At 37.5% G+C, this 16002-nt stretch overlaps 3 protein-coding genes across 4 annotated transcripts; 1 reads left to right on the forward strand and 2 right to left on the reverse strand.

Annotated features, from left to right (window-relative positions):
* The first annotated feature begins 802 nt into the window (after nt 1-802).
* On the forward strand, nt 803-4726 carry LOC126790719 (integrin-linked protein kinase 1). 2 transcript variants are annotated; one of them, XM_050517063.1, is made up of 12 exons: nt 803-1229; nt 1354-1428; nt 1555-1671; nt 1867-1961; nt 2278-2398; nt 2509-2588; nt 3106-3165; nt 3332-3453; nt 3546-3631; nt 3751-3866; nt 4018-4093; nt 4173-4726. In XM_050517063.1, exons 1-12 carry the CDS (start codon nt 933-935, stop codon nt 4182-4184), a joined length of 1257 nt encoding a protein of 418 aa, XP_050373020.1. In that variant the 5' UTR covers nt 803-932; the 3' UTR covers nt 4185-4726. The 2 variants fall into 2 exon arrangements, with proteins under 2 accessions (XP_050373020.1, XP_050373019.1); XM_050517062.1 differs by lacking the exon at nt 4173-4726 and having other exon boundaries at nt 4018-4166.
* A 182-nt stretch (nt 4727-4908) lies between these two features.
* On the reverse strand, nt 4909-6593 carry LOC126790725 (transmembrane emp24 domain-containing protein p24delta9-like). Its single transcript, XM_050517071.1, has 4 exons — nt 6315-6593; nt 6010-6219; nt 5251-5327; nt 4909-5158 (listed from the first exon to the last, which is right to left on the reverse strand). The coding sequence occupies exons 1-4, from the start codon at nt 6519-6521 to the stop codon at nt 5014-5016; spliced, it is 639 nt and encodes a 212-aa protein (XP_050373028.1). The 5' UTR covers nt 6522-6593; the 3' UTR covers nt 4909-5013.
* Nucleotides 6594-7589: 996 nt separating this feature from the next.
* On the reverse strand, nt 7590-15290 carry LOC126790716 (uncharacterized). The gene is made up of 17 exons (XM_050517059.1): nt 15222-15290; nt 14296-14466; nt 13835-13917; nt 13611-13721; nt 12659-12751; nt 11965-12021; nt 11786-11824; nt 11531-11665; nt 11388-11441; nt 11122-11244; nt 10276-10370; nt 10001-10179; nt 9103-9304; nt 8734-9022; nt 8313-8395; nt 7998-8147; nt 7590-7905 (listed from the first exon to the last, which is right to left on the reverse strand). The coding sequence occupies exons 2-16, from the start codon at nt 14435-14437 to the stop codon at nt 8135-8137; spliced, it is 1698 nt and encodes a 565-aa protein (XP_050373016.1). The 5' UTR covers nt 14438-14466; nt 15222-15290; the 3' UTR covers nt 7590-7905; nt 7998-8134.
* Nucleotides 15291-16002: the final 712 nt, after the last annotated feature.

Consider the following 16002-nt stretch of genomic DNA (forward strand, 5'->3'; position numbering starts at 1 on the left):
TTTATATGAGAAATTTCCATATGCAAACAACGTACCTACCTATATTTCTTATACGGCGGCCGTATTAATTCCATTACTCCACCCAAAAACAATTAATCAATACACACACGTACTAATTAAAATCAGTTTACTCTCGATTACATTAACCATAACACCCGGCGGTCGGTTTCTCATTGATTTATCTAACTTAAAACCTCAAGGCTTTTAATGTCTGCAAAAATAACCATATCTTATCTTTCATTTGCAAAACGTTTATGAAAGATTTTAAATAACCATAACTTAAAACGCCTGTGTTTTATAATCGTTTCTTAATATCATTTCATTCTGACTCAGTAGGATGATTTGGAATGAACAACATATCTAAAGTTTTAAGTACATTTATATATTTAACATGCGCTTTCCATTTGTTTCATTTTTGTGTATTTCCTAAAGGATTTTTGTGTCATTAGTTTTTTATACGTGCAACTTGTATTAGCGTTTTGACACTATGTCACAAAATTGTTATAGTGTCAAAACGCTAATACGTAACCACCAAACAGTTATTAAAATAGTAAGCATCTTCACAAGTTGCAGTACCTTATATGGATTCACATGAAGCACGATGCAAAAGATGAATCAAAGTGAGAAAGGGATGAGATCTCATTGAAAAAGGAAAGAGGGAGCCTCGTTTTCCAAATGTTCATCACAATCCGAATTGCCCATTCAGCCCTTCACCACCCACACATTCAGCCCTCGGTGTGTTGAATTCTCCAATCAGTAATTTTAACCAGCATCACCAACTAACCGACTGCCACAAGTCGCCCCCACTATTTCCCCCACCAAATACTCTCAACAAATAAAATAAGCGCCCTACACAAAAATATTAATTCAATAATTCCATTTGGCCGGGAGGATCCGATTCGATTCCAAATTTCCGATCCGGTTTTCTAGTGATGAGCTCCTCCGACTCGTCGTCGGGAGCCAAGCCCTGCGCTTCTCCGGCGGACAAGGACAAGCAGAAGGAGAAGGCGAGAGTGAGCCGGACCTCCCTCATACTCTGGCACGCTCACCACAACGACGCCGCCGCAGTCCGGAAGCTTCTAGAAGAGGATCGCGGCCTCGTTCAGGCCAGAGACTACGACAACCGCACTCCTCTCCACGTCGCCTCCCTCCACGGCTGGATCGACGTCGCCAAGTGCCTTATCGAGTACGGCGCCGATGTCAACGCCCAGGATCGCTGGAAGAACACTGTGATTTTCTCATTCCTAGATTCATTTTCTGTTATTAATTTACTTAAATCGTTGAAATACGCAATGCGAATTGTGATCTTTGTGATGATATGGTTTTTGTGGTGGTGAAAAAATCTGATGGCAGCCTCTAGCTGATGCTGAAGGAGCGAAGAAGCACACCATGATTGAGCTCTTGAAATCGTACGGCGGCTTGTCTTATGTGAGTTTTGAGCTCCTGAGGTGTTTCAATTATGCGTTGATCGATTTTTCTCTAGCTGAGTGTTGATGTATGGAGTGGAGTTTGTGGTGATATTATGCTTTGTTGAGTATTGAGTTGATGGTGCAGGGCCAGAATGGGAGCCATTTTGAGCCAAAGCCGGTGGCGCCGCCTCTGCCAAACAAGTGTGATTGGGAAATTGAGCCTCCTGAGCTGGACTTCTCCGGCTCGGTTACCATCGGGAAGGTCTGAGTTTGAAATGATATCTGTGAAAGCACTGCAAAGTTTCAGAGATTTTAGTTTGTATTGTAGTTCTGTTTACTTCAAAGATGGATGCTATTTTGTGCTTTGTTTACGTGATGGAGTTGTTTTCGTCTGGTTATTGATCAGTTTGCATCTTAAGCAAGATAGGGCTCATTGTGATGTGTGCTTTTTTTGTAGGGCTCGTTTGGTGAGATTTTAAAAGCACATTGGCGTGGAACACCGGTGGCTGTCAAACGCATTCTTCCTTCCCTTTCTGGTGATAGATTAGTGATGTGAGTTCCACAATATTTTGTATTTCGTTTTCGCGAATTAAATGCTCTTGCAAGATAGAGTTTTCTCTATTGCTAGTTTAAGTCAGTTTATGATTTTGATTTAATTGGAACATGAATTGACTCAAGTGAGTTCAGCTTTTCATTTACGGAAAGTGGGTTCTTGAAACAATTTAGTTCACTTTCCTATAATCATAAATTTTTTCTCTAAATCTAGTTTCTTTGGGATAAAATTTGAAATCACAATCACAGTTCTATTGTTTCTTTATCCCCACTTTTGCATTATATTTCTGATTGGACCTTATATTTCCTAATACAGTCAGGACTTCCGGCATGAAGTTAATTTGCTGGTGAAGCTTCGCCACCCTAATATAGTCCAATTTCTTGGAGCTGTCACTGAGAAGAAGCCTCTTATGTTAATTACAGAGTACTTAAGAGGGGTACGCTTTTGCATGTTTTGTTTATGTTTGGCATGTATTCAAGTTCTTGAAGTGATTTTTGAAAGGTGTCTCCTAGGTTACTGATGCTTGATTATTATCCACTTTTCTAGGGCGATCTTCATCAGTACCTCAAGGAAAAGGGTTCACTTAGTCCTTTGACAGCTGTCAGCTTTGCCTTGGACATTGCCAGGTATTGTGAAGTTGAATTCCTCACCATAACATCATTAGATCACTTGCTGTTTGGTAACCACAGAGTATTAGTTTTCTCTGCATTTGTTTTAGACTATGTTTACTTTTTACAATTTTCTCCCATAATTTGTTGTTTGTGCTGCTTGAAACCAAAACATGTCTCATACTTATGATCCGGGGGGATTTTGATACATATACAAGTAAATTATTCAGAAAATGTTCAATCTGATCATAAAGAATTAAAGATATTGAATATGTATTGGTGAGGGTAAGTTGTGTCTTTCGTTCATAGGCCTAAGAGCTCTTATATTTTGCTTCAGAATGAATAGAGTATAATTGTATTTTATTTTTTAAAGTCAAGGTAATGAGGCCCTTAGCTTTAGCTGAGAGTTTTCAGAAATATGCTGTTGTATTGGTATATATGAAACGAAGGCATGAGAGAAGTGAAGATGATCTAATATCTATAACAAGAATTTAGTACCGGTGGTAATCTCAGTTTCTAAATCTTTTATGAACAGAGGGATGGCCTATCTTCACAACGAGCCAAATGTCATAATTCACCGTGACCTAAAACCGAGGTGAGTGTTATACATGCTAAAATATGGTGGAATATGATATTGTTGTGAAGTAGTGCTAATAAGTGCAAATATACAACAGCCCTGGATGATTTTGTCTTCACTGGCTGGTTTCTAGTATGTACGTGTATTTCTAACTTTACTTCTGAGATTTGTTTCTCTATCTCAGGAATGTTCTTTTAGTCAATTCCAGTGCAGACCATCTCAAAGTTGGAGATTTTGGACTAAGCAAGCTCATTAAGGTTCAAAATTCCCATGATGTGTACAAAATGACTGGCGAAACTGGAAGTTGTGAGTTTTTATTTTAAAAGTTACTGTTGAATAACCTAAACGGTTGCAACCGAATTAATTTTCTCCTGTTTTGCATTGGAACAACTATAAAGACCGATATATGGCACCTGAAGTTTTTAAGCACCGGCGATATGATAAGAAGGTTGATGTGTTCTCCTTTGCAATGATACTATACGAGGTAATGGTGCTTTATGAGTTTGTGGAAGGTGTAAAAATCAGCCTTCCCTTTCAAAGAAAAGAAAAGAAAATAAAAGATGTAAAACATTCTATCTGATTGAATCACCCACCTCTAAGCAGATGCTTGAAGGAAATCCACCACTTTCAAATTACGAGCCTTATGACGCAGCCAAATTTGTGTCTGAAGGACACAGGCCAATGTTTCATGGAAAAGGGCACACCCCTGAACTGAAAGAGTAAGCCAATTTTCATGCATTTGTCCTAAGACAATCTTGAACTCCCTTTATATAAACATGTGGTGGTTGCTTATCTATGCTTTAATATACAGTATACACACTGAACCTTGACTCGGTCTTTATATAGTTCTTTGCATTTAACGTTTTACAGGTTAATAGAGCAATGCTGGTCTGCTGACATGAACCAAAGACCTTCCTTCTTGGAAATTCTGAAAAAGCTTGAAAAGGTAAAGGAACTAGTACAATCAGATCATCACTGGCACCTGTTCAATTCATAAATCTGATTATCCGAAGGTGATGTATCAGGTACATAGATGATACTGTACCAATCAGTTGTAGTCCCAATGGTGCAGATGTGGATTGTGGTGGATTGTGAATACGCTAAACAGGGAAAGCTTTCAATTACTGTTCTACTATTCCGTTTCAGATTGTTATTATAAGGTGAGGAAGTGACATCGATATTCTTGTCTCTGCATAACATGGTGTCTTTCTCTCAACAACCATATCCAGAAGAATCTCATTGAAATTTACAAATAGAGATTTCATGTTTTGACTGGATAATATCCTTTCTACATACATGTCACTTGTAATTCGTTTGTACTTATTTGATAGTTATGATGAGTACTGTAATATTTTCGTTTAGCCGAAAAGGCTTTCACTTTGGTCGGTAGGTTTGTTAAACTTCCCTCTATAACTCTGAGGAGGCCAGTTCAAGGCGGATTTTCATGCCTGTAATGAAGATTATGTTTGTGGAAATCCACATACGAGAAGAGAACAAAATGCTTTCTGTAGGGAATCCATTGAGGTATTCATTTGATAGAATCAGGCATCCATAAATAATGAAGTTATTGATTAGCAGAGGACTTGAGATTTCTTATTGCCAAAAATCACATGATGGAACTGAAGATGTAATGTGCAGAGCGGTGAAGCTAATGTAACAGCAGTAACCTTCTGCTAGCCAAAATAACGACGAAAATGACTAAATTGGTTACCAAATATTTCTAGAAACACAATGTTAGTGAACTTCAACAGAACTTGTATGGTATAGGGAACATTAAATTGTCCTTCCTCAACTAAAAATGTGATGACGTACAAATATTCTTTGAAATATGTTACAAAGATAAAATTGAAATTCTCTGGCACAAAATCAAATTAGCTTCTTTTTCTGGAAAAATGTCTTCAAGTGCCACCATTGCAGACCTGCTACCGACAAGCAGAGGACTAGTGAAAGAAGGCTCAACCAGGCCATTTTGGAGTTGGTTTCTATATTCAGATCCTGCATTTCAGATTCCCTGAAACAGTACATCAAAACAATAAGTGAACAAATGATCAATGTGTCATTCTTTTTCATAAATTGATCAAAGGGGAGAGAATGTTTCCCTACCGTTCACGGAGATACATCATCTCCTCATGGATGGAAGTGACAGTGTCGAACAATTTTTTGAGCTCTAACTCCATGACCTGATATTTGAAAGTATGAAGGATGCATTAGACCGGCTCCACAACTCAATATCACAATTGAACACATCAGCATTACTCTGATCAAGTAAATGATAATTTGGGGGAAGCTGGGCAGTGACCAGGTAGTACATGCGACATGCTAAAGTATGAACGCACAGTCTCACACGTTATCAGACTTAAAACTGAAACAGGAACCCATCTTACAGTAGTGGTATAAATCGATGGCACAAAGAACATTTCCATTCAAGCAACACACACACAAAAACTTAAGATAGAATCAAGCATCCAACGCAATGTATAACTATTCAATCAATCCAATTCCTTCACAGCCCAAGTAGATCAGTCTCTAAATAAACATTAAGCAAGAAAAGTCTAATCTGAGCAAGCAGTACGCATATATCACTCACAAAACTTCCTGAACTAATGTTTTACCGGCAATGTATAACTACTCGATCAATCCAATTTATTCACGACTCCAAGTAGATCAATCTCTATAAATACTAAGCTGAGCAAGCACTAAGCATATATTACTCAAAAACACTTCTTCAAGTAATATTTTACTGGTTTAACAAACTGCGAGGTAGCATAAAATCGATTACTATGTCAGTAACAGTAACTTCATCAATTCTCACCAAAATTATTAAATTTCAAATGAAATCTGTGAAATTCAGATGAGACTTACATCGACGGAGCCCTTCTTAGCCACATTACCCCAGTCCTTGGCCGCCACGCCGGTCTTCCAGTCAAACTCGACCGTCAACGTCGTCTGTGGCTTGTGATCCGGCGCCCAAAAACACGCCATATAGTCCCCGGCCTCCACCGCGTGAAAAGCAAAGTGACCCGATTCAACGAGCTCCGAGTAGTGATGGTTATTCCCATGGCTCGATGTCACCTGAAAATCCAAACCAATCTCATCGCATCAGTCAAAGCTTTAAACATATGAAATTCCCTGATTCGTTTAAATTCAAAATTCAATCGAGGCGTTACCCGGACGGTGAGCTTGTGCGACGGCGGCATAGGCTGGGCCTCGTCGGGGTTGATGACGGAGTATTTCCCGACGGTCATGGCATTGGCCTTCATGTCTTCGACGATGCATTTGGTGTGACCCGATTGGAGCTCGAACCGGAGCGCTTCCGATGCGGAGAACAGAAACCCTAGGAGGATCAGAGCAACTAGTAAACGCAATTCAACCATTTTTCACTGAAATCCGAAGAGAAGGGGTTTCTTCGTGTTCTCCTCGCAGCGAAAACTGGAATCTGCAGAAGACTTTTTAACGATTTGGGCCCTTGAGTGGGCTTGCAACAAAGGGTTTTAGTAGCCAAGCTCGACACGTGGTGTTATGTGATTCGTTGGGACACATATTTATGATTATTTTTTGAGGGTCTAGATAAATGTTGAGGCCTAGAGGTCCAATTGATAGTTCACGGGCCGAGTTCATGGGGTTGAACCGGATGGCCCATAATTGTCTCTCGGCAAGCCAAGCAACCGGGCGTCGCCGGACGAAGAGTTTTAGTAGGAGTATGCGAGAGAGAAGAATAGGGGAACATTATGATTGACAATGTATAAAGGCTTAATGCCAAGCCTACTTCACTCCATGCACGTCATCTTCATCTTGCTCACAGCCATGTCTCCCCAAATGCACTGCGCCGAACCCACTATGAAGGGGAAGTTACAAATACCCCACTATTTTTTTTAGGTTTTTTTTTTAAAAATCGACGATATATTAAGAACCAAAAGATTACTCATTATTGAGGAGATCCTCAACGTTAGGAGGGTTATTATCCCCAAACCAACTATAAGCTACACCAGTGCTAGCCTTATGAGCAACTACTTTTTTTTTTTGGTTTCCCAGGAAATACATCTCCCTTTGGTAGATGACTATACTTTCGAGCCGCGACGGACCGCCGGATTATGGCGGAGAAGCTCTCCCAACACTGATTTTTTCATTCACAAGGCTCGAACTCGAGACCTTACTTAAGGGGAACAAGCTCCTTATGAGCAACTACTTTAGACTCTGTAGACATGAGTAAAATAAGATGAGGGAAGGACCTATAAACTACCACATATCTCCCACAATCACCCCAAAAGCAAAAACATCCATCTCCGAGTTCTGAGTAGCCCGAACCAGCTTAAGATAATCTGACTCAAAAATAACAAGAGACAAACACCATTTTTTTATTGTATTACTTTATTTAATTACTATATTTAGCCCAGTTAATAATTCTATCCTCCAGTATTTTAATGAGTTATTTTGGTAAAAAAAAAATTATGTTTGACTGTACTGGTTATAAAAGTAAACATGACAACAATTTCTGATAAAAGTGATACAACTCGTTAATATAGTAAACTACCGGCAATCCTATTTTGGGGACTATCCGACCACATCTTCTCCCTCCAAGAAAACAACCCAGCAAAGTTCAAAACCAAGGCTGAAAATCATAGGAGAGGCTCCCTGGATGCGGCTCGCTCGTATTTTCAGTCTTAAATTGAAACTCGATCTTGTAAAGCTGGGGATTTGTAAGCTATGTCACCCCCTGCCACATGAGAATTATCAAGTGCAGCATGGTTCCACAATTTCCTACAGCGTGACAGACAATGAATTGGGCATAAGGTTCGTTGATGGGGTTCCAATAATTCCAAAATTAGTAATAATGCAAGACTTCGAAGTACCAAAGTGTTCATATAAAACACATCAGTAAATACATAAACTCGATTGGGATATGGAAAGCTTCCAAAAGTTACTCTTCCAGTCTCCGATCTAGGTGTGCTCTGATAGCAAACTACTAGCTCAGTACACGGTCCAGAGATCATGCTGGCCGCCTGTTAATATTCATTATACCACGATTAGATGGCAATAAGAAACTTTCTTTCAGTACGAGGGATCCTTTGATTTGAGTGATTAGTCCTTCATGTGATGTGTTTTCATCATAAATTAGTTAGACTGGAGGTGCATCTTAACTCAGAATTAGCAATTGCAAAACATACCCGCACTCCCACCGGGAGACATTCTCCACTGCATTACGCTTTAATAGTACATCTGTGTGCCCTTCAGTCCAGCCGCTGTTTCCCTGTATAAATTCAATTCAAGTACATAAAATCCATGCAAAATGTGAGTTTATATTCAGTTATTTTTGACTTGGTGATGAAAACCTGAAAAAACCAAACTATGAGCAAAGTATAAAAGATTGGATCTCCCCCGACATCTGTAGGAATGATCACTACTCAATAACACCATGGCTTACGAATAAAGAAAGCCAAATCTCAAGTGGAAACCTAAACAGCACCAACTAAAAAGTAACTGAATCAAGTGATCCCAGAAATACAAAAAATTATAGATGTGAAAAAAAAAAACAGAGAGAGAGAGAGAGAGAGAGAGAGATTCACTATGTATAAGATTGATAAAAACCTGCATATATCCCTGAATCTCCTTATTGTTGTTTCCCAGTTGAATGATTTTGTTGGATATGCGCGTTAAATGTCCAATATTGCCATTCCTAGGCGGAGATCTACCGTTAACAGGGATCGTTGGTGTAACACAATCAGCAGCCAGTGTGGAATTCTTTTCTGCTTCAAGTATTTTTCCAACAAGATCACATTCATGAAGAACATGTTGTACAAGAGGACCATTTCTGCTTTCCAAACATGATACGATTATGTTCTCTACGTGGTGATGCAAAAAATTGTTATACGGGTACCTGGAACACTCAACAAAAAAGTGAAAATAAGCTCTTGTGACAGTTCCATATTAATCAGAGAAAATTAAGTTCGTACTTACTTAAAAAACAAGTCTAAAACTCTTGATATTGCTTCACTATGTAGCAATTGCTTCTCAGCAGCTTGATTGCCAACTGTAAGTAATACTGAAATGAACTCTACAATCTTCAAACGATGTTTTCCAAGAGGCGGCTGCAATCTGCCATATGTAGTTAACAACATATTGTCTGCTGATGACACATCTAAAAGATTCAATAAATCACCTGCATGATAGAAGCTTGATCGGTATCCTAGTATAAGTTTTGATGAAGAAGGAGAAAAGCAATCTACTAAGAGCCGGAACAAAAGGGTCAGACTGTCCAGAGCTAGAATATCCCATGTTTCTACAATACCTCACTATACAGTATATACCTCTAAACTACAGCCTTTTGTTCTAGTTCATGTAAAGGCATGGGCTAATATAAGAACTGGCCAATGCAAGTGAACCAATATATAAAAATACAGAAGGCATAAAACCTTGTCCTCAATAAAAGATACAACAGAGGATATATTTTTAAAATATCAAACTATATACACCTGGACTATGTAGAGGCATGGTCAGATAAGTACAGGCTAATCTAAATCAAAATAAATTAAAAACCCTAAGCATGGGTTCATTTTCTATAGTAGTTATCATGTTCTCAAAGCAGTCTTTCTTTGGGTGAAACCCTTATATGGTGTACCTACAAATCGTTAGACAGTCCCATGGTTCCTTAAATATTGAGTCGTTAGCCATTTTAGTCCTTAGATTTATGAAGAACTATATACGACCACCAACTTATGTTCTGGTAACATAATGATGCTGAGTGAAGTTGAGCAATTAGTTTAGATGTACATACAAAGTTGTCTTCCATCAGCATGCCTGGCAATTATAGACAGCAACCAATATGATTTATAAATCACATTACAGAAAAACTCACCTAGGTTGTCGAGCATGACTGCAACAATTTCGTTCTTAACAGTAATTGTAGATCCACAAGCAGGCTGGCTTTCATAAGCATTTCTTCTCAAAGCTTCAATACAAACCGATAATGAGCTGGTGAGAACCGACTTTCGGTGAGAGTTCTCCACAGCATACTCAAGAAATCTTTTTATAAAACTGCATAAATAATACATAAAATCGTAACTGTAACACAGAAGCCAGAGAAGAGTACTTATGTTATACATTATTGCAGAGTACGTATGAAAATGATACATTGGACTACATAATTTACTAGCAAGTCCAGGTGGGGCCAGTCTCATTACAGCACAAAGGGTATCTTCAGCATTAACATGCACTTCTAGAGATTCCTGTACATATCATGCTCAAAAGAATTAGCTGGTTACACCAAATAGATCATATTGGTAAAACGATAGACATGCTTATTCAGTGTTTTTACAGGCAAATCAAACTTGCACAGCCTTGTCTTTGGCTAAAAGATGATGTTCTATGTTGTTACGCGCGATGTCAATGTTCTTCAGGTGAAAAGAAAGTTTATGATAATACTATTTTGGCGAGGTCCATCTCCATTCTCAATCTCAGTCCATGTTCCATTGAGTTGGACCCTTACTGTGACCCTGATTTGGACAAGCCTTGAACCCAGACTTTCCGTGGAGTTGGTGGAGCAGAATTTGTAATAGGGTTTACCATATAAGGGTTGTATTCATAAGTAGAGCTTTTACCACGAGGCTAGGTAACAGTTTATTTTTTACTTTGGAGCAACCAACACATCGCAGCATTATCTCCCAGATAACGAGCCATGCATTTTCTTAGAATCCCATAACCTATCAGTTCGTATATGTTAATAGGGAAAACAAACCAAACGTCCTTAGGCTGCATTAATAAACTTGTGTCTATTTTTATTTAGTTAGTCATTTATGTTATATACTCAGAATGATACAAAGTAATATACAGGCGCACAAAGGGACGGAAAAAAAAACAAAAACAGACATCAAAAGCAACTAGAATGCAAATAAACCACCCAATCTAAGACATAAACCTTTATCTGAACAAAATTACTTTACATTCGACATTAAAAACAAAAAGAAATTAATAACATACCGAAGACCTGAACTTATCCGCAATCGCCTCTATATCCGAGTCTTGGATCTGATGCAGAGTCTCAACAAACTTTGTAGAAATACGTTCATGAAAATCTGATGTGGTTTTCATCAATGCTGCTGCCTAAATGAGATGAATTGATAAAATAACAAGTCAGTATTATTAACACATAGCTCTCTTGCAGTAGAGGATAGAATAAGCAGCTAAATATCTAACAGGGAAATGCAGAAGCAGACGTAAATAAATAAAGGTGACAAAGAACTAACCTCCATGATACTTCTATATCCACCTTGGTCATATAGCTTCTTGGTAAGTTCGCGCTGATAAAAAAAAAGTACACAGCACAAGAATAATTAATTGGTTCTATGTACAACACATTCACGGAAATACTCGGGCTTACTCACATTACCTCATCTCGATTATTCTTCCGGATCCTTCTGATATGGACAGTAGGATGCATTTTATTTCGCATGCAGTCTACCAGAATTTTCCTGACCATCTTTAGTCCTTTAGATTTACCAATTACAGAAACAGTGCAATGGCCCTACAATTATGGGAAAAGAGTGGATAATTTCAAACCTTCAGTTCACCTAGAGGTGGAAGAAGCAGGAAAGAGAACCATAAAATAAAACCATCAACATTGTAAAGCAACCCTAATACTTACATGAGCAGATATATAACAGCCTGAGAGACACTGAATATTCTGCACCCCAGAAACAGAAATTAAAGATGTACCCAACAAATTTCAAAGCTAACTATAATTGAATGATAATTATCATCATTTTACTATTTATATCTTTTATTGAGGATATCACTAAAGATCACTTGGATCACTTTGTGCACCTTGATGCAGGTGTTATTCGGGCCTAGGAAACGTTTCCACCGTTCTGTAAATTGCTCCTGGACCCAATAAAAGAGAATTAAAGATTAGAACCAGAGATACCATGAAAAGAGAAGACCAGACTTTATTTCAAACAGAAATCATCAAATAGTGCGACACATTTTGACAATTTGTTGTTTGATAATGGTCCTGCTAAAGTGTATACATGTATATAATGTGTTATAAACTTTCTGTAATTTGCCACTTGCTTAAGTGAAGATCAAGTGGGACATAAAGAATAATTTTTCCAGGGCTGGGTACACTTCGACATGTGCGGGTTACATTTAGCAACACCCAACCCAATCATATTTTAGTGTATCCAGAAATTCGAACCCCGTTAGGGATGATCAAGAGAGGACCTGAACTTGAAAATCGAGGAAGTTTTTATTTTTTAGCATGTATTTTTAATAATCAAAACGACATATTAGTTACGTACACGGCTACACATATATGAATATGAATAAAATTACAAAGAAGTAGAATAAATCTTAAACTTGAAAAGTAAAAGTAAGGATGCTCTATTTTTAGCATGTATTTTGAAAAATTAAAATAAGGTATTAGTTACCTACACGGCTATGTATATAAATATCGAAAAGTAAACTAAATCTTAAAAGACACTCATTTGGTATGAGTGATGGGATATTGAGCAATACACACCTCGTTAATTCCATATTTTGCGCATAGCCCTTGTCTCAGAGGTCCAATTTCAATGAAGTCGCATCGCACGTCGGCATCCAGTATTCTTATTGCCTGATTTCAGAATATCGTAACCACAAATAAAAAAATCAATATAAGATTGATAGAACAAACAACCGATTCCAAGAAAATCGACAAGTAAAATAAGAATGAATACCATAATCGCAGATTCTGTATATCAGATCCGCATAAATGATCTTAACCACTGCAGCAACGAATCCCACAGAAGTTTGGTTTAAATCATTTAAACTTTTTTCTAATTACTTTTGGTTACTTCACCTTTTACCCATTTTGATATCATATTGTTTTTAGCTTTTATGGTGTGAACCTTACCAAAAATGGCATTAACTTTCATATTAAAAACTATTTTTTATTTAAGGTGAAGGAGGTCAGATCATATAAAAAAACTATTATATCACTTACATGAGATTACTGGAACTGAACTCGTTCCCAGGCACATAACCACGTACAAGCTACTTGGGCTGAAGCCCAAGGGAAATATATTTAAAACAATTGCATATAATATATACTGTGTGTGTGTATTGCAGCAATAGTAAATATCTCCAAACTGGTTTGACTTAAAGTCTGCACTTTTTAGTTGTCTTTCATTATTTTCAGTTCATTTAAATTCCTTCTTTCTTCTTAAACTAATTTACAATGTCTTTCCCTTCTTTCTTTCTTCCTTTTACTATTATTTCTCATGAAAATTGGTTCAATTCTCTCTCAAAAAGAAAAGTATTGTGTCAATTAGGAGTTGAATAGGTATTGATCTTATTCACATCAGTCTATGACTGGAGACTTGGAAAGGAAAAAAATTTGGACATCACACATAAAATTAGCCCGGCCCATATTCAAATCATAGCTACATCTCTGCTCATTCCTTGTAAGAAAAATCTCGAAAGTGATCAACTACCTCACGCAGTGGAATCTGTAATGACAAAAGTTCAGTAAGGTCCCTAGCCTTGACAATAAAATCTGGGTCCCTGGTCTTTGTTGTAGTTGAAACTGTCATGGAACACTCAACCTGGAAACCAAAGAAATACAACAATTTCATGGAACCATCAAGTCACTATATTATGAATTTATGAGATAAATCAATCTATAGAGTTGATTTAAGAAAGATCAATAATCATATACCATATCAAGCGAGCATGATATACCATAGTCTTCCAAACTAGATTCCACTGTAGGCCAAATGTTTGGCATCTGCGAGATCATGTCTGCAGAAAACAATGCAAATATGAGAAACTAACTGTTCTTCTGTACAACATAATAACATATAAGTTCTCCACAAACGTTCTCACAGCAGAGTAAAAAAGCATATGCCAAAAAAGATGAGATCATTAAAATTCAAAGGGTAGTAATTTCAGTCTAAAGCAAAATTTTAAAGATGATAACGTTATTGAATGGTGGAAGTCTGTGCGGGAACAAGAAAAACCAAGTCCATTATCTCTCTGCTACTCTATATCAATATGACCTTCAAATATTAAAAACTACTTTCACCCTTCTTATAGTGAGGAGGGTCTATACAACTTATTTTCACGAAGCTTCTTAGCAGCCTAGCAAACAAGCAAAATAAGAACAATTGAGGAAGCTACCTTCACTGTTTTGAAAAAAAATTGTGAAGGAGGTGACTGGATGAGTAATGCCATCTTCACCCATGGAAGGGCCGAAATTCTCAATCTTCATCCTCTCAGCTAATGGTCTTAACTCAGCACTGCCATTCTCATTGTTCCCCATCACCGTGTTATTCTTGTAAATTTTTAGCACTGGACAAATTGGAAGAAAGAATGTTGGTAAGCTAAATTCTCTTGGATCTAATCTGATAAAAAGAAAAAACATGTATATTTCATAGATTTAAGATGACAGATATAAAATCGGGTATCAGGAAAAACAAACTTGTTGAAGAATGCATACTGTCAGAAAACTAATTCATTTGAGCAGCAAAATCTTGCAATACAAAGCTGTTTAATTTTCCGTCTACAACATATATAAACCAAATATTTCACATTGCTATCGGATGATAATCAAATCCACATCTGGTAAAATTAACAATGTACATGGCCTCGTTATCGTACACAGAAAAGTTATCTTCTAGATTAAAACCTTGCACTTGCCAAAAAAAAAGATCATGCAAACTTGAAGAGAAGGACGATTTCATTCAAAGATAATAAATGACTAGGATTACAGAAGAGGCATTTTATTCAAGATAGAGAATTCCTAAACGGCAAGGCTTGATATCAAGCTAGCAATGGTTTTAGGTTGCAGAATCGCCTCTGACATCTGAATTACTATAAGCATATAACACAAACCCATATCTCATAATCGGTATGAACCCTAAACCCTAATCTTATAATAACAATTCAAAGGGATGATGATTGGGTATGAAATTGGGATTGAAATCTTCAAAGAAATCCCCAAATTTGATCAGAGATTTTCAGAATCTTGACACACCAATTGCTTGTGTTAGTTTAAAGAACCCTCAATCAGCCAAAAATAATAATAATGTATTAGCAGCAATCACCTTTAGAAGTTAATCTAAAGCGGGAGGAGCTCTTGAACTGGCGATGTAAGTGAACCTCTTCTGAGAGCGGCAAAGCTGATCGCTGCGTTTTATACTCTATATGTCATGTCTTGTGGGCCCCAATTTTCTATAAAATCTTTTTTTTTTGGTTAAGAATCTTCGAAAATATCTGATTATGTGAAATGCCCCATAATTGGGCCGGGCTAGACCAAAAATTTATTGGGCTTGTAAAAATATACATTTAATGGCCCGTAGAGCGTCACCATAATCCATTCGCAACGACTCCTCTCAGAGCAAACCCTAGCTCTGCTAAACCGTCCACAGATGACATCGATCGCTAATTAACGATCGAAGGAAAAGAAGGACGAGGAGGAAGCAAAGAAGATACAAGTTATTGAAGTTATGGTCGGATGTTCCATTTGAGATTTTGAAGCCAAGTCAGTGAGCGTCTGATCGATCCCTTATCTAGATTTAGGGTTCATGCATGGTCTGCTTGATAGGGGAAGATTGTGATCATGACAAGCAAGTCCCTTTCAATATATATAGCACTGATCAAGCAAACTAAATGATAATATCTCTCTTATTATTAAACAAGAATTGATCGGAGTGTATATTAAATTATGCTGGAGTCAGTCTGTGTTCATTTTCATTTGAGATATATATGCATGATTTTATGCTGGTCATCGATCAGATGCAAAGGAAATATATTGCGCTAAGTCCCTTTCAAGAAGCTAGCACTGATATATCAAAACCAAGCAAATGAGGATGATATATCGATCTC

The sequence above is a fragment of the Argentina anserina genome, chromosome 4, assembly GCF_933775445.1.
Source record: "Argentina anserina chromosome 4, drPotAnse1.1, whole genome shotgun sequence".
Classification (NCBI taxonomy): domain Eukaryota; kingdom Viridiplantae; phylum Streptophyta; class Magnoliopsida; order Rosales; family Rosaceae; genus Argentina; species Argentina anserina.

Excerpts from the sequence above, each read along its gene's own strand:
- LOC126790719 (XM_050517062.1), top strand. The coding sequence starts at position 933 with ATGAGCTCCTCCGACTCGTCGTCGGGAGCCAAGCCCTGCGCTTCTCCG. Across the intron at positions 1,230-1,353 it reads AGGATCGCTGGAAGAACACT|CCTCTAGCTGATGCTGAAGG; the intron begins GTGATTTTCTCA and ends ATCTGATGGCAG. Across the intron at positions 2,399-2,508 it reads TTACAGAGTACTTAAGAGGG|GGCGATCTTCATCAGTACCT; the intron begins GTACGCTTTTGC and ends CCACTTTTCTAG.
- LOC126790725 (XM_050517071.1), bottom strand. The coding sequence starts at position 6,521 with ATGGTTGAATTGCGTTTACTAGTTGCTCTGATCCTCCTAGGGTTTCTG. Across the intron at positions 6,220-6,314 it reads CGCACAAGCTCACCGTCCGG|GTGACATCGAGCCATGGGAA; the intron begins GTAACGCCTCGA and ends TTGGATTTTCAG. Across the intron at positions 5,159-5,250 it reads ATGATGTATCTCCGTGAACG|GGAATCTGAAATGCAGGATC; the intron begins GTAGGGAAACAT and ends GTACTGTTTCAG.
- LOC126790716 (XM_050517059.1), bottom strand. The coding sequence starts at position 14,437 with ATGGGGAACAATGAGAATGGCAGTGCTGAGTTAAGACCATTAGCTGAG. Across the intron at positions 12,752-13,610 it reads TACAGATTCCACTGCGTGAG|GCAATAAGAATACTGGATGC; the intron begins GTAGTTGATCAC and ends TTCTGAAATCAG. Across the intron at positions 8,396-8,733 it reads AGATTCAGGGATATATGCAG|GGAAACAGCGGCTGGACTGA; the intron begins GTTTTTATCAAT and ends GAATTTATACAG.